The 17,700-nt window shown below is 35.8% G+C and overlaps 4 protein-coding genes across 5 annotated transcripts; 2 read left to right on the forward strand and 2 right to left on the reverse strand.

Moving 5' to 3' along the window:
- Positions 1-921: 921 nt before the first annotated feature.
- Positions 922-8,043, forward strand: LOC148306717 (non-canonical pre-mRNAs endonuclease FASTKD5, mitochondrial-like). 2 transcript variants are annotated; one of them, XM_088264499.1, is made up of 4 exons: positions 922-2,763; positions 3,621-3,847; positions 5,359-5,437; positions 7,819-8,043. In XM_088264499.1, the coding sequence occupies exons 1-4, from the start codon at positions 1,155-1,157 to the stop codon at positions 7,854-7,856; spliced, it is 1,953 nt and encodes a 650-aa protein (XP_088120625.1). In that variant the 5' UTR covers positions 922-1,154; the 3' UTR covers positions 7,857-8,043. The 2 variants fall into 2 exon arrangements, with proteins under 2 accessions (XP_088120625.1, XP_088120626.1); XM_088264500.1 differs by lacking the exon at positions 7,819-8,043 and having other exon boundaries at positions 5,359-5,548.
- Positions 5,660-8,276, reverse strand: LOC148306718 (uncharacterized). Its single transcript, XM_088264501.1, has 2 exons — positions 8,081-8,276; positions 5,660-6,656 (listed from the first exon to the last, which is right to left on the reverse strand). The coding sequence occupies exon 2, from the start codon at positions 6,631-6,633 to the stop codon at positions 6,079-6,081; it is 555 nt and encodes a 184-aa protein (XP_088120627.1). The 5' UTR covers positions 6,634-6,656; positions 8,081-8,276; the 3' UTR covers positions 5,660-6,078.
- A 479-nt stretch (positions 8,277-8,755) lies between these two features.
- Taf3 (TBP-associated factor 3) lies at positions 8,756-13,233 on the forward strand. The gene is made up of 2 exons (XM_088264502.1): positions 8,756-8,985; positions 9,120-13,233. Exon 2 carries the CDS (start codon positions 9,157-9,159, stop codon positions 12,580-12,582), a length of 3,426 nt encoding a protein of 1,141 aa, XP_088120628.1. The 5' UTR covers positions 8,756-8,985; positions 9,120-9,156; the 3' UTR covers positions 12,583-13,233.
- On the reverse strand, positions 13,208-17,021 carry NANS (N-acetylneuraminic acid synthase). Its single transcript, XM_088264503.1, has 5 exons — positions 16,811-17,021; positions 15,896-16,111; positions 14,964-15,314; positions 13,958-14,108; positions 13,208-13,416 (listed from the first exon to the last, which is right to left on the reverse strand). The coding sequence occupies exons 1-5, from the start codon at positions 16,949-16,951 to the stop codon at positions 13,208-13,210; spliced, it is 1,068 nt and encodes a 355-aa protein (XP_088120629.1). The 5' UTR covers positions 16,952-17,021.
- Positions 17,022-17,700: the final 679 nt, after the last annotated feature.

Below are 17,700 nucleotides of genomic sequence, written 5' to 3' on the forward strand. Positions count from 1 at the left end.
ATATCTGTATGTTGGTCCACTACAAATTCGACTTGCGCATTAAAGAAAACGGAAGTCATGATCAACATTGTATTATTTTAAAAATATATAACTACAGGGGAAATGAAAAGAAGTATTAATGTGAAAATATAATATTGTCGTGTTTTACAGCAATGACTCTGATGAATATATAATTGCATTGTTTTTTTTAAAGACTAGGTTTACTTTTTCAATAAAATAAATTAAAACGGTGAAGGAATAAGCTGAAAAATTAATAATAACTTTTTTTAATGTACATTCAATGAGATGATATAATATTCAACCAAATAAATTTATGCGTTGACGCGAAAGCGATGAGAATGATAAAATATGACAATGAACTTCCATCAAGGTAATTCATTAATTGCTTTTAATACTGAGATGATCTCGGCATGTGAATCTAACGAGTGAAGAAAAAACAAATTTATGAGGCGAATGTAGTGTAGCGAATAAGTATGTTATTGTGTCGTTAAACCTTATGATAAACTTAAATGTATTTATTATTTACAAATAACTATATACATGTATTGAACTAGCTAATGGCCAATCTAAAAATGATATTTAAATAGTGTATTTTTAAACTTCTCAAAGTTACTGTAAAATAATGGATTATTTATCAGCAAACAGAGACAATTTTATCAATAGAAAACTATCATTCCAATTTTTAATTTAAATTTAAAGATTAAATTAAATTAACCAATTACAGTACAGTAAAAAAAGAGTCGAATATAATTGTAAAAGGCCCTTGTGTAAATTTTATGGGAGCACTAAAATGTTTATCAGGAATTGAAATTTTATTCCTCGATAATCACTATCACAAAGCCAACTCCTTACGATTCCAATGCCTACGGCACAAAACGACGTAGGTGTATTTATTTTGTGTTGCCATTGGAACTTTTTGTTGTATGTTGCAGTGCCTCCTAGATTTATGTATATTTTTCATTTTATATCCGCAGTCCACATGCTAGCTGTCAAATACCTAACTGTCAAGTCAAATTGTAAACATAATTGATTTATGTTTATAGGTTATATCTCCATTATAATATCTATTGTATATTATACAAATAAATATACATGTGATAAAAATATCGTATTGTGCGTATTGCTGCTGTTTCGATTGTATCCACCGAGGGAAAATGTTTATACGATCTTGTTTCGTAAAACGCTCGATGTTTAAACATTCATTCGCGTATTTAAAAATAATAACAAAAACCTGTTCAACTCCAAAGTATGTCAGGGGTTTTCATTTCAGTAATGTCATCTACAAAAGTGTACATTTTACAAGACATTTGCAAAATGATTTCTCGGATACTTTGCTGAAGTTCCGCTCTACAGGTGCAGAAGACATACATTTAACCGATCATGATTATACTACAAGTGAATTTGTTAAGAAATTGGATACAAAGTGGAGCAACAAAACTAGTGACAAAATTTTAGACATTTTTAAATGGCTAACAAATTATGCCACAATCGAAAGCATAGACTTGTCATCCAATATATTCGACGAGTTTATTGATGTTTTCGCTGATAACATGAAAGAGCTGACTGATAGTCAGTTAGAAACCGTTTTAATGTATCTTGGAAGATGGCCAAGAGCCCACAAATTTAGCAGAAATTTTATTGAAGTGTGGAGCGCATTGGACGATGTCTTGATAAGCAGGGCCGCTTATTTTGATATCAACACATTACTGTTATTCTTAAGGAACTTGAATAAATTGAATCTTATAATGAATGCAGATTACACGTGGAAAGCTACCAACATTTTGACCAAAAAAGCAAAAAATTTAACAGATGAACAATTGGTCGAAACTCTTTTTTACCTCGGAGTTGGTAAAAATCCTCCCGATAATTTTCATGCACTTCAAGTGAGATTGAAAGATTCTATAGAACTTTTAAGTTTAAAGGAAATTTCTACAATTTCATATGGTTTCACAAAATGCAGAAAACTCTTAAGAGACCCGGAATTGATTAATAGTTTTATTGAAAAACTTATTAGAGAAGCAAGTACTGCGGATAATCTAGACATCAATTTTATATTACCTCTCATAAAAAGTTCTGCGAATTTTCCATATAAAGAATTAGTTAATGTATTGATAGATACTTTAATTAAAGAAATTCCAAGATTAAACATTCATTCGGCTTCTCACATTGCATCTGCAGGAATAAAGAATCAGATTCATAAACCTGAACTCGGCCCCATTATTACAAAAAAATTCATTGATAACCTATCTACTGCCACCATAACAGATTTTCATAGGATTTTACAAACATTTTCCACATTTAATTTTAGTCAAGAATATACTGATGTGTTAACAGATTTGATTATAAATGAATTAAGAACACCCCGAATGAATGAATCTATTGACTTATTTAAAAGTACCTTTATAGATTGCTTATCTTTTCTAACAGTGTTAGAAAAATATCCTTATGATTTAATACATAAGGCTCTGGACCATGAATTCTTAATGAAATGTTATAAAAATAATTTCACCGTCGGATTTGAAGCTCTTGCTTTGGAGTGTACTGTAGAAGTTGACTGTCCAGATTACAACGGGAACCGGATGGAACGTCAGCGGCGACACCGTTTATGTGTTACACTTTCAGAGTATATTCCTGAAGACAATAGCAAATACAAATTGAATATTGCTGACAAAATTATGTTAGATGTAATTTTACTTCTTGAGAAAATAAGAGGCAAAGAATACGTCTATACTGGATTCTTGCTTCCAGGCTATAAGAGAGGAGGTAATAATGAAAATGAGATATTTTAGCTCCTTATTTGATGGCCGTCATGTTTGGGGACTGTCCATACTTACTAACATAATTCTGTAACCATCCAATATCTTCACACAAAGTAGATAAAAACAAAATTGTAGGTTACTTACAACATTTGAGTAGTGTGTCCAAATACTTGTTGACAAATCTGGATTATCTCCAATTATAGGAGTTATTTTTCATATTATTTTTTGACATCTCATCAAAGATGAAGAATAATATGAAAGTCTGGGCATTTACGGGGCTGACGACCGTCATAGGCTGGTTTAAGTGATCACTTTACACACAATTTTTTTTCTCATTTTTAAATAAAATATAAAATAGTTCCTATAATTGGAGATAATCCAGATTTGTGAACAAGTATTTGGACACACTCAAAATGTTGTAAATAAATTAACTGGTCAAATTATAAGCTAAAATAATAAGAATGAAAATGATATTTTCTGGCGTTTCTCATGTATGTGATTATAAACCAGGATTCAGACCTCGCATACTAATAAAAGAGTTTCTGCTTCTTTTCATCTCATCAATAGATGTCTCTAGTGAAGTTCTAGTGATTCAAGAATAACATTTCAAAAATTGGTTCATATATATAGAACTTTCAAAAATTTGAGTAGTGTGGTTGTTAATAATGGGTAGAATTGGTGAATGTTACACGTGTATAAAGTGATCACTTAAACCAGCCTATGACGGTCGTCAGCCCCGTAAATGCCCAGACTTCCATATTCTTCCTAATCTTTGATGAGATGTCAAAAAATAATATGGTTGGTTACTGTTTACTTTCAACACTCTATTAATTGCGATTAAAATGAACATGTATTTTTTAGATATCGTCATCTGTAATACCTTTGATGGAGTGCCGGTCAACATACAAAACGAATATCCTTCCAAACACAAGTTTGGTAGGCTTTTAAGAGCACCGAATAATAGTGCTAATTGGGTAGCTCTGAGTATTGTGGGGCGAAAATGTTTTACTTCAAATACCAGAGAGCTTGTTGGATTTGTTAAGATGAATTTAAGGCAATTGAGAAAAATTGGTTACACTCCTGTATTGGTATGTAAAAATTAAATATATTTAACACCTTGATGAATTAAATTCAGATTTATATTGAGTACATGCTACTCGGCTGTCCAAACTCAAAACACAGTAAGGAACATTTATTTTGTAGTATGTACATTTTTTTGCTTTTTTGGACTAAGGAGATTCTACTTAGTCCAAAAATGCAAAAAAACATACTACAAAAAAAATGTCCCTAACTGTATTTCAAGTTTGGACAGCCGTACTATTTGTAAAGTTTTAATTTGGATTATTATTCTGCTTCAAAAGCACCTGATTTTGTGTGATTCTGATGGCTTGTGGTGTTTCAAGCATCTAAAATTTTAACTAACTAACTAACCATCACGCCACTTCTCCGCAGGGGTAGGCAGAGAGAATAGAATGCCACACCACTCTGACTTTGCAAACATTCTTCGCCTCTTCCACGTTCATGCATCTCCTCATACATACCCGCCGATTGTTATGACTCCTAACCTGACCACTTTCAAGTATTTGGCATACCTGATTGTGCCATGTTTTTCTCGGTCTTCCTCTTCTTCTTTTCCCACTAACATTCGCCTCATAAATTTGTTTTACCGTTTCCTTTCCTCACTCATTCGTTCTACATGTCCAAACCATCTCAACACACCTTTCTTAATTTTGTCAATAATGCTTATCTCAGCTTTGCATTCCTTCCTTATTTCACTATTCGCACATCTATCATACATCGTTTTGTCGCACATTCTTCTGAGATCGCATTTCGACTGCATTCAGTCTACTTTCATCCTTCTTTTGCCAACTCCATGTTTCACTTCCATACATTAGAGTTGGAACCAGGACTCCGTTGTGCACTGCCAGTTTAGCTTCCGCTGATAGGTTTATATTTGCTATAACTGACTTTTTTTTTTTTTATAAAATTTTAAACTGTTTTATTTTAAACTGGGTTTAAATTACGTATTTAGTTTTTCCCCTTACATCTTTACTGAATATATGAGCTCTGCCGTACATTTTTGAGTAAGAAGCCACTGAATAATCTAAGAATTTCGTTTTCATTTAAATAAATATTGAGTTATCTATTTAAATAAAAAATTAAATATAGTTTGTTCAAAATCTTATATTCACCAATTGTTTTGAAATTTCGTCACAACGTTGCATTGGAATAAGCGTGTTTTTGCATTGTTTTCTTTCTTTTTGACCAGATTGAGCCACAGAAATACGTGGTCAGGTACAGTTAGCATATAATAAAAAAGCTAAAACAAAATTATTTATATATCATATTACCAGAGTAAGCACAAACCATTTCTGTAAATTTTTTTTTGAATTAAAATTTTACGTGTAAATACCACTATTTCTTAAAATCTACTACTTCAAACACCTTATGCAAAATGATGCAGAATGCATCGAAACACGTGTCGCAGTAGATTTTAAGAAATAATGGTATTTACTTAGTAAAACTTTAAATAAAAATGGATAGAATTTACCACAAAATGACTGCCGAATCAGTTAATGAAAATATTTTTTTTCCCCAGATACTATGTGAAGAATGGTTGCTGTTAAATACAGAAGAAGAAAAAATTAAATATATTGAAGATCAAGTGAAATCAGCAGGTGTTGTCTTTTAGTTGAGAAATAAATTATCTTCATCATAGTCATAATTTTGTAGTAATATGTTGAAAATCGATCGACTTACACAAGTGTGAATAAACTATTTATATTATATTTTTTATGTTACGATTTTTACCTATGACATACAATTTTTATTGTTATTCTTTTAATTTCATATATTGGTTGTCAAAAAACTCTTAACTGGTGTTTATTAATAAACAACTCCATGTTTTAATAATTTTTATTAAAGATACGAACTATGGAAAAATTTAATTCCTACGTACATTCAAATCTCTAATATTTACAGATCTTGAAATATCTCATTTCATAAAAGAAATTACTTAAATTAATTTATTTTATATACTTAACATACAAAATTAGTTGTGTAAAGTACTATTCTTATTAAATATTTCATTAAAAAGTATAAATAATAAAGTATTGACCACTTGAACACATCTAAAGAATAAAGTCATATCTGCAAAATTTAAATTTTTATCAGGAAAAAGATTGGTTATTTATCTTTTTTGTTCTATTGATAATAAAGCAGTATCATTATTATTTTTTTTGCATATCTGACATTATTCATTGGACATGTCGACTTAAGTACAAAGCTAAGATTCTTTTTAGCTAAAATATCCTATAAACTATTTAGAGACATCAGATTTTTCAGAATTGTCACTGCTGCATTGTGAAGAGGAGGGTATATGCGACTGCACCAGTTGGAAGAACTCTTGCGGGGTCAAGTCCTCAGCTTGGGAATCAGTGTTCAAATCTCTTTCAAGGTCTAAGTCTGTCATGTTTTGATCTAGCTCACTGTCTGGGCTCAACAAAATGTCAGTATCGCAGACGACTTGATTGAGTCTACTTTTTAAACGCTGGGATATCTCTTCGAGTTCTGTGAACTTTCTCTGAAGGCTTTGCCCGAGAGGGGACGCTATGTCGATGCCTTCCACGGAGCCATCGATAGATCTGGTGACTTGCTGCAGTATATCTGCTAGGTGAGAGGAACTCGCGGGCGCTGGTACTCGTGGCTCACTTTCCGAGTGTCCATTCGATGCCCCGTTAGAGAGACGACTGGTGAATTGGTCGAGTATATCGCTTAATGCATCGGCCACACTCTGCCTCGCCGTGTTTTCCGTCCCATTGTGAGGAGGCGGAGACTCGCCACCATTGGCATCAATATTATTGTCCATCTTCATCTGGAAGCCGGGTTAATTTTGATCTAAAACATAAAAACAGAGGAGCGTAATTAAATAAGAAAGTGTCGAGAAAAAATAGAGTTAACAGGGCAGTTGTCCTATGATTAGTGTTGCCACTCGGTCAGAGTTTCTGGGTTCGTGCCTACTCTAACATGACTTAATTTAGATTTTTAATAACGGTCTTAGACTTACAAAAATATTATAGTATGAAATTGGAATATTTGTGTATATTTATTTATATTTCATCATACACAAAATTACAATAATGCGGCTACACTGAGTTTTCCCATGACGAGGGCACATTTTACAATACTTATTTATAAAACTATATGAAAGAAAATTGCTTATGACGTGCAATCCAATACGATATGGCCAAATGATGAATAACACAAATACTTGTTTTTTTTTTTATCCAGGGAAATAATTTTGAGCAATTCTACTAACTTGTTAACCTAACGCAATAAATAGGATTTTACAAAAATAGTAAATATTTTTGGAAACACTTCATTTCTGAAATGTTGTTTTCAGATATTCTGTATGAGGTTTGCTATGGTTAGTATCAAACCCCATTAAGTCCACTTTGACAAATTTGAGAGCAAAAAAAAAATTCTGTGTGACAAAATTCTAGATGGTAATTGGGCAAAATAAAAACTTGGTGTAACTCAACTTTTCTAGCTCTTTGGGCTCTTAGTGGCCTAAGAATGTTGATATTTTGTATTGGACGACATGTTTTAGCATAACAATAACTAAAACCGAGTTTAAAATTCACATAACTTCTAATTGCATGTCTGCCTATATTTCGCCAAATCTAACATTTTGTTATCCTAACGATTTGGGGAATTATGCTGTGATAGCGGAACTTACCTGCAATAAAGAGCTTACTCATGTAATAAGAAGAGCAGTTAGAAGTTAAATCATTTAAAAAAAAATAGACAGCTACTGTACACATTTTATAAATAACACTTAAAATGATGATCAACCTTTCATAGAAAAAATGCGTGAAGGGTGAGAAAAAACGTTTTCTGTTTCGTTTATCAGTCTTATTAACTACACTGGTAATTCTAAGTTCTCGGCATTTGTTTAATTTAACGTTTTGTAGTGACTAAATAATACATTATTGACTTTCCTGATAAGTTTTAATTTTTATTCGGCAATAAGTGCTTATTTTACACGTATTTATTTCAGATTCAACTTTGATAAAGCGGATGAGATTTATTTTTTGACAAGATATCTCTCAAAACGCCGAATTGCGGGAATTGAAATATTTTGGCATTTTGTACAACAAATCGGAGGGGAACGGTAGTGATCAATTTGAACAATAAACATAATGATAGTATAATAACAAATAAATAAATAAACTATTTATAATAAACTATGTATGTGCATCATTTATGGAAACTGTCAAGTGTATGATAAACCTTTACGTATATACTGTAAAAATACTCACTAAACAAATGTAGTTTATTTTGTCTCTTTATAATTAGTTCACTGGATGTAAATAAGTTATTTTATTTCCGTTTATTGACTTTGTTTTCAGTCTTCAACCTTCACGCCAGACTTTGTATATACCAGCTTTACGCCATTTCCATTAGGAATTCTCCGCGGACGTCAATTTCAATTTTTGTCAGCATTCAACATAAGGCTGCTTGCATACGAACGTTTTCCTCTTTCGGATTTTCAAATGCACGAAGCCCATGCAAAAACATTCGCTTCGAAATATTTTACTTTTTTAAAACAAACGACTGTGCGCTTGTATGTAAGGATTTATGCATTCGGAAATCCGAAAATGCTAGCCGAAATATCTCGAATTCGGTAAAAATGAATCTGCGCAGGATTTGTTTTTATGTGAGTTTTTGTGTATTCGGAAATCAGATATGTATAAATCTATGCGTCAGCCTTCAAACGGATAAGAAAGTACCAATGCCTGCCGAACATCTGGCAACAATGACAAATAATTTGTTTTGTACAGTTTCGAGCATATTCATATTTTTCTGAGCAATGAAAAAATCTTAAACTATTTTTTTAATAGAGTTACGTCTTATTTCGTTTTTGCATTTCATTGCTAATTAGTTATCGAAAAAAATAATAGTTGCCATAGTTATTATAATGGCAGCACTATGTCGTTGACAATCCACAATGCAATCATGGCGGTTTGAGAACGGTTCCCGTTGGATCGCCCTAATATTTTTACGTAAACATAAAGTTATTTCGTCTATTATATATTGTAAATAAAATTATTCGATGGCTTCGCAAGTACTACAACATAAAAAAGTGGAAATGTGGACGTAGCGTTGACGGCCCGCTCGTCTTATCGACGACCGTTTAAGCAAGTGTATTTTTAAGCCAAAATAGGTATTATTTCATTTATTTGCCTACTGTACGATCGTAAAAGTGGAAAGAGCGTCGCGATTTATAAGATACCTGGCTATAAAAAATACGGCGCTTCCATCTTTCGCAGTGTTGTAAAATTATTTTGTTATTTGCAGCAGCAGTCCAGTCGCGGAAGGACAACTAAATGTCAGCATGTCGAACGATTACCCCAGAGAGGTATTGCGGCGGGTCGTCGCGCAAGTCTGCCAGATCATAGGGTGGCAAGGCATCAACTCCACTCCTCTGGACATTCTGGTTGACATCTTGGAGAAGTACATACTGACCCTCTGCACCCAGACTCATCGGTATGCCGAGCAGTTCAACCGCACGGAGGCCAATTTGCACGACCTGGGACTAGTGTTTAGAGACATTCATATTCCGCTGCAGGAATTGAGAGAATACACGAGATGCGTGCCTCCCGTTCCGTGCCAGTTGACCGTCCCGCAGTTTCCCCTCCCCAAGGAGAACCACCTCAACTTCTTAAAGCCGGGCAGTCAGGAGGTGCTGACGCGGCCCGTGCACGTGCACGAGTACCTGCCGGCCATGCACCCCGAGAGAGAGAAGGAAGCCACGCCGCCCGTGGCCGGCACGGTGGAGATCACGCAAAATGGGCTGGAGCACTCCGCCACGGCGCGGAGCCCCGATGCGGCTGCCACGGAGGCGTCCGATGCGCGCAGGGACGTGTTCAAGCGACCCGTGGACCCCGTGGCCACGCCACCCGGCCTCAAGCGCCCGCGTCTTAAACTGGAGGACGAGGACTGCCACACGCGCGAAATCAGCAGCGTCATGATGACCATGTCTGGCTTCCTTTCGCCCGCGCGCGAGGGCAAGCTGCCCGAAGCGCGCACGCCAGCCGTGCCGCACGACGCACATCCCTCGCACGACAAGCCCAAGAGCACCATCCACCACAACCCCTCCGTCCCGAACCCGCAGTTGCCGCCTCACCTTCATCGCCCCGATAAGAAATCTAAAAAGAACAAAGCTCCCAACGGGAAAATTGAAAAAATTAAAAAGAAGGATAAGTCGCATAAGAACCTTTCGGCGGGAAGACAGAAAAATGCGGAAAATAGAAATAACAAGCTCGCTATGCACCTGGCCAGAGGAAAAGTAAGACCTTCGGGTGCGGTAAAACATCACCCGGGCGAAATGCCGCCTTTGAAACAGATACCCCCGCTGCTGGAGAACTCCGTGAAACCTATAAAGCAGGAAGTGATAGAAAGGCCGCCAAAAGTTCCGGCGGTGCCGTTCGATCCCGCGCTGCAACCTCCTCCCCTCGTACAAATACAGAAGTCTCATCCTCCGCCTCGCGAACCGTTTCCTCTGCCGCGTGACGTCGTCATCAAAGAAGAAAGGATAGAAAACGAAAAGTTAACGTCGCAACCTGACAGATCAAAGTTGAACATATTTAAGAAAATATCCACAAAGAGCAAAGAGGACAGGATGAGTGATGCGCACGACCGGTTCATCCACGACAACGGGGCGGTGAAACTCGAAAAGTCCACGTCTCGTTGTAGTTCTCCTACGCTAGTTATAGACGAACCCCAAACGTCGATCCAGAAAACGGTTCGCGTGAAAGAAACTATAGACCCTGTGGTTTCCAATTCGGCTGTGGACCTTTCGTCGAAGAAGCCCGTCGCAGTCAGTGAGGTTATAAATATAGACGAAGACTCGAGTGATAATAGAAAACGTGTAAAACAAGAAATAAACTACGACTTGCCCAAGGATTTGTCTAAACCAAAACTAAACGCGTTGCATAATTTACCTTCTAGTCCGATAGTTAAAGAAAAGAAGGAAAGAAAAAGAAGAGAAAGGAAGCCCAAGTCTGACAAGGCGTTGAAAGAATATACAAAAATGCTGAAGAAGCAACAAATGTGTTTAGGTAAAAAAATGGGATCAATTCTGCATCCCGACTACTTACTGTCGGCGTTATATCCGGAGCGAGGCCTTATCTCAGGGTCTGGGATCATGTCCAGACCAGGGCTCATTCCCGGCGGCGGGTTCACGGGCATTTCCGAAGCCATCCGAGAGCTCATGCCGTCTAATGCGCCCAGTATGTTGCCGAATCCGTATTCGTTAGGCGCCGGAGGATCGGGACATTTCCGGCCCGACTTCCTCCAGAGCGTGCCGGGACTCATTCCTCGGACCCTTAATCCTTTGATACCGCACCTTAGTCATAGTTTTGGAAAGCCGCCGCAGATGCCTCAACATCCTAGTTTGCCTCCTTTTATGCGGAGACCGAGTTTAGAAGTCATCCCCATAGAGGAAGATAACCAATCGTTAAAGAAAGGTAAACAGTCCTACATTTCCCCGCCTTTAGTAAAACAGAAACAAGAAAGGAATAGATCTTCTCCCAGTAGTATGATTATAAATAGTATAAATACCGCGTTACCTAGCCCCATAAAGCAAAGTCCGCCCAAACCTAATCCTATTATCAAGATGCCCCCTGTGAAACCGGATATTACAATTAAACTGAACCCTCCGGAAAAGCAGAAAGTGATAGAGCCTCCCAAGCCCGATGTAGTTCCTTGCGAGGAGCCGCCCTGTTTACCCATTAAGGAAAAGGAGAAGGATAAGGTCGAGCGGAAAAAGGATAAACTTCACAGAAAAGAAAAGAAATATAAAGAGCTTAAAATTAAAAAGAAAAAGGATAAGAAAGATAAATTAAAAATAAAAATCGAGAAGAAAAAAGAAAAAGAAGAAAAACACGACTTAAAAGAGAAGTCCAAAAAAGAAAAGAAAGAAAAACGCAAAGAAAAAGAAAAGAGTGAAAAGGAAAAAATAGCCAGTATAGCGGAAGGTTTAGTACCGAAACTTACTCTAAAGCTGGGTCCGGCTTCTCCGCTTCTCCCGCCTTCTCCGGACACTACCCGCAAACTTAATATAAAGCCGGTGGTGAGGAAGGACGAAATTTCATCCCCTCTCGAATCGCCACCCTTGAACGACGATCGATTATCAGCCGACAGAAGTCAATCTCCGGAGCTGGCGCGGATATCGGCTCTGGTAACGAGGCCACCCAAATCCAAACCGCACAAACACGGGACTTCGGCGGTCAAACTAGAACCCAACGCTGATCTCAACCAATCCTTATCACCTCCACCGCAGCCAAGCAATTCATCACCGACGAGGAAAAACCGGCCTCCGTCAACATTCTCCAAATATAAAAGGATTTATTTCAAACCCATACCCAAAAGAACGGACACGGATGAGTCTATAATAGATCTGGAACAAGAGGAATTGTTACCGCATAAAGAGGTGCCGATTCCTGACAAATTTCCCAACGTTCCCTTGGGCATGCCGTTCTACATGGACCCTCAAGGAAACAAAGTGTGGATATGTCCCGCTTGCGGGATGCCGGACAACGGATCTCCCATGATAGGATGCGACGGGGGGTGCGACGGTTGGTACCACTGGATATGTGTGGGCATCCACACGGCCCCCGATGACTCGGAGGACTGGTACTGCACATCTTGTATAGCTAAGAGAACGGCCATGGTGAGCGCGATGGCCGGCGGACAGACAGGGAAAAAAAGGGGTCGAAAACCCAAGGGAGAAAAATTAAAAGAAATCCAATTAGGCTAACTTTTTTACATAGTGCATAGTGTACATAAGTTTATATGATGGAGACAATTTGAACTATACAGATGAATTATTTTTAGTTTATTGAAAATAGCACTTTTTCCCGTTAAATGCGGTGGAATTGCAGGACATGTGAAATATATCATTTGGATTAAAACGAATCGAGATGAATGAATCCGCACCTTATTGTTTACTTGTTGAATGCTTTTAAATGGTCAAACAATATAACACAATGTTAATTTTCTTATTTTGAGAATTATATTTATATACATATAAATGAAATACAAATATTGCAAATGTTCGCTGAGATGAGCTGTTGTTGCTCTGTGGTGTATATTTTTTTATAGCTAAATATTATTTAGCTCTACTTTACTAAGGATAAAAACTTGTTTATTTACAAATATACCCCTTCTTTAAAAATTATGTTTATATTGTAAGATGTTGCTTCTTCACATTATATAAATATTTTGAGCATGCCTTTTAGACATTCCACAATTTGCCCAAAATGTCTCGATATGTCTGTAAATACTGAATTTGTTAATTTGTTTTAAAAATCACAAGGGCAACACAAGCTTCGATTGGCAGTCATTTGTGACTGATGTATAAATTGTAAATTAAAATTAATTTATCATAAAATAAAATCTGTTTCAAAAATTGATTCGTCCGATAATTTCTCCTTCTTCAATATTCTACCTAAAATGTCTTTGTAATATTTTGCATTCATTCCTTTAGGTTCGGCGACTTTAATTTTGATATCTCCTTCTTTGATTGTGTGGCCTTTCTTCAGGGTACGAGCAGTTGTGAGACTTTTTTGTAATTTGTCCATGCAGTTTTTTTCTAAAACGAGAAAGAAAAAAGTTGTACCCTTATTGCAATAAAGTAATCCCTCGGCATTGAAAGGGGTTCCGTTCCAAATGTTTGAATATATTGCGACTAATCCCTGCCGATGGGTCATCCTTCTATAAAATATTTAATGAGTGAAAATAACAAATTGAAATATTTAAAAATAATATAACATACAAAACAATTTGACCATAAGTGGCATTAAGTGTCGTTTGAGCAGATCTTGTTTAAAATTGTGTACAAAATTGAGTAATTCACGGTTCGTTATCGTGTTTGTCTTACTAAAATCTGGCTCTTTCTTTTCGTGACATTTAGTCAATCACTTTTGGTTGCCTGATCTCTGGATCATTTTACAGATTCATGGTATTAACTATAATTGAATTTTCAACATTTTATTGAGAAGAAATCAAATTTATTGAGAGAAAAAAATCACTGGTTAAAGAAACCATGTAGATTTTCAAATGTTTTTGTTTCCAGCTTTGAAATGCTGAGCGGAATGTTGAATATAAAAGGATGAGAAAAAATGTATAATTACCAGACGGTGCAATAATTTTCACAAGATTTCCCAAAGCCATTTCTATTATTCGTATTTGCCTGATTAGTTCAGTCAGTTCGCTTGGTGTAAGCGACGAACTATGGTCAGAACCTTTTTGAGACTTGTCTAAAGTGAAATGTCTCTCAATGACCTAAAAATAAACATTAAATTATTATAATAATCAAAAATGGACACAGAAGTAATCAATATTAAATACAATAGTAAATAATCAAGATTGTTATTAAATATATAAATATCTATTCCCGGCAGATCTGTTAAATTGTTGTGAATTTAACACCAATAAATCAGGAGATACCCACAGAGAGTCAACACAAGTTGTGAGAGTTAGTAATGCCGCTGTGATTTTTCAAAATTGAAATATGAAAGGACAAAAAATAACACACAAGTCAGTCAAAAGGGAACCCTGTCTTGGAAGACTAGTTTACATGATCCGCAGATGAGCTGTGGTGTCTTGTAAGTAGATATATCCACATGACGAAAATAGGACATGTGACGTAGTACGGCTTTCAGTAATAATTTGTACATTTTTAGGGCGTTTGTCCACTACACGGAATGTTACCGTCTGGCACGTCAGTTAGCGTTTTAAAACGACGATTGGCTTGGATTGGCTTGTGCTTTTGTCCATCTTTCTTCGGATTGGAGCTCTTGATCGGTTCGTGAACACGTTGCGCGTATATTCGATCACGCTAAACTGTCGTAGTCGCTTTCATTTTTCAAAACCGGACTGCCGGACGGTCAAATTCCGGGTAGTGGACAATCGCCCTTAATGTTTTCTTTGTTGTTTTGCAAAATATAATGAAATGTTAATTTTTTTAGCATGCATGAGAAAATATTTTGAAAATTCAATTATATGCTACTTCAAAGGTGTTCATCATTTTAAAAAAAAAAATTGTGTTTATGATGGTTTACTAAGAAGGCTTAATATGTCCGTATCATGATAACGATTTAATATAATCCTTCGCTTGATTTTTAACATCAAATTTACCTTTGCTCCCAAAGCCACAGCTGCCACGGTAACAGATAATCCTAATTCATGACCAGAGTATCCAACTGCAATGTCGGGGAATGACGTTTGGTAATCCTTGATAACGTTCAGATTGCAGTCTTCGTAGGGTGTCGGGTATGCAGAGACACAGTGCATTAGACATAAATTTGAATGATATTTCTTGACCGTATTGTAAATTTTCACAACATCAGTTTTGTCAATCATACCAGTAGATATAATTAACGGAATGTGTTTTGAAGCTGCGTATTCAATCATGGGCAGATTGTTTGAATCTCCGGAGCCAATTTTTATGAAGGGAACTCCAATATCAACCAAGAAGTCGATGGAAATCTAAATAAAGGAAAATTAAATAAATTTACAATGATAATAATAGTTAATAAAAGAGGAGTGGAAGAGTTGTTCCGGATGGCGCAGGACCGCGAACCTTTTGCTTGCGTGATAGCCAAGATTTGGAGGACTCGACAGGGCACAAATAGAAGAAGTTAATAAAAATAAAGCTAATTTGAAAAAAAAATGTTTTTGTAGATTTTTTTCTTACATTTTTATTCTTATGAAATAATATTACAGAGAATATGTACAATTTTTATGTGGAACCCAGAATATCATGCAAAATTGTTAACTTTGTTAACTATAGGATTGATGTTTTTAAAATAGCTGTATTTACTACAACTATGGTGTTTGGATGTCACGAATCCGCCACTGCAGTTTAGTAGTTAATTTGTTTGGCTACCGTACTAGAAGTCCTGGGTTTGATTCCCAGGGGTCAAAATCATTGAATCCATGAAACTCAAAGCATTCTTTTTAATTTCCACATTTCAATGCCTCAAGAAGTTTTATGAATATAAATTATTGAAATTATCTGTTCAGTTAATGTCTAAAAGAGTTAATGTTACATTTTGAAAAATGCAAACCATATCCATTGCTGATGATGAAAAATAGATTCCAATTTCTGTTGCATAGCTTTGCAATTCTTTAAACTGTTCATTACTAAATTCCAGATAGCGTTTATGCTCTCCATATGAATTGCCCCAGGAGTTAGGGCCGTCATAAATTCGCTTGAGAGCCGATTCATTAAATTTTTCTTGGATACAAGTTTTTTGGAATTTCACACAATCTGCCCCAGCGATCTGAAAAATTATTAGATTAAGTACCGAATAAAATAGCAACGTATAATACTATAAATAACAGTTTTTACCCTATTTTATATAAGTCCTCCATTGTAAGCAGAAAATTATCAAGGGAAAGATTTAGTGTGACACTTTCAAAGGGTAGAAAAGTTAAGCAAAAAACAGTTTTTAAAATTATGATTTAGTATGTAAGCCAATATAAAAATTAATAATAAGACCTAAACTTATCTTTATTATGATTATTTGTGTTATTTACATTTGCTCACCTCTTCAAACCCCTTGGAAAATGTACCTACAATACTTGACCATTTTCACTAGATTTTTTTTTTTGGTTGAAGAATAATCCTGCTTTTTTTACCCACCAGTATACTAAACTGATTGTTCAAAAGGCTCGAAATAAATCAACCTGAATATCTAAAAACCTTTCTGGTAACTGTTATTGATGTACTCAAACAAATACTGTTTACGTTGTGCCAGCTGTTTGCTTTATTTGTGCCGAAGGTGAGATGTTTCTTTTTGAAAATACTGGTGTAAGTTTTTGTTGGGGCATCATTTGATTAATCCTTAAGTTTTTTCTGCCTCATAAATTAATTGTAATTAATAAAGTATTTTGATAAGGGGATGTTTCTTATCTGCCCGAGGGCACCATTGGGCGCCACAATGTTTAGGGTCAGCCCTGTTTACAATGAACAAAAATACCTTAGCTTCTTTTATTAAATTCTTGGCAATGTCGATATTTCCTTGGTGGTTTTGCCCGATTTCAGCTATTACAAAACATTTTTGTCCAATGCCAATAGGGGTTTCACTTCTAAGATGCGAATCTTTCAATGCAAAGGCCATTACGTTATTTAAATTAACTACTTCCCATGAATTTTGACACGAACATTATACAAATCGCGCCTTTCAAACTGAGCTCAGTCGGTATGCAACGCCTTCTATACAAATAAAAACTATTATGTACCTTAGTTTTGGCAGCAACACATCAGCTGTTAGGGGAGTATTAGAAAACCGATTATTTTCATACACTTAGCGTTCATTTATTTTTCATTTGGCTGCATTTATATTCCTTACGGTTCCGTAGACTAGTGGTTAGCATGTTCTATGTTCGATTCCGGGAGGATTTTTTTTCATTAATACTTATTTAGTATCACAGGTACCTGAATTTCAGGACTGATCATCATTTTTTATGTTATTAAAAATTAATATAACATTGGTTTCATTCAACGCAGTAAACCGTGCAGCATTCAGTAGGTTGGATAAAGAAATTTAATTTAATACTTGAAAGTGGTCAATGTATGAGAAGCATGAACGTGGAAGAGTAATGTTTGCAAAGACAGAGTGGTGTGGCGTTATATTCTCTCTGCCTACCCCTGCGGAGAAGCGGCGTGATGGTTAGTTAGTTAGAGAATTGTCAATTTCTCTTTAAATGCATGTTTTTCACCAGCTTTCTCGGATCCTTTTTCAAAATTTTGAATACATGAATCCCAAACAGTCGCTTTATTTATTCGACGGTGAAATATTTCAAAACATAATTTTTGAATGGGGTTTTTATATATTCGGAATTCCGAAAAAGAAAAATGCTTGCTGAC

This window comes from Brachycentrus maculatus, unplaced genomic scaffold (genome assembly GCF_059751285.1).
Source record: "Brachycentrus maculatus isolate JH-2025_06_01 unplaced genomic scaffold, ASM5975128v1 h1tg000229l, whole genome shotgun sequence".
In the NCBI taxonomy this organism is placed as follows: domain Eukaryota; kingdom Metazoa; phylum Arthropoda; class Insecta; order Trichoptera; family Brachycentridae; genus Brachycentrus; species Brachycentrus maculatus.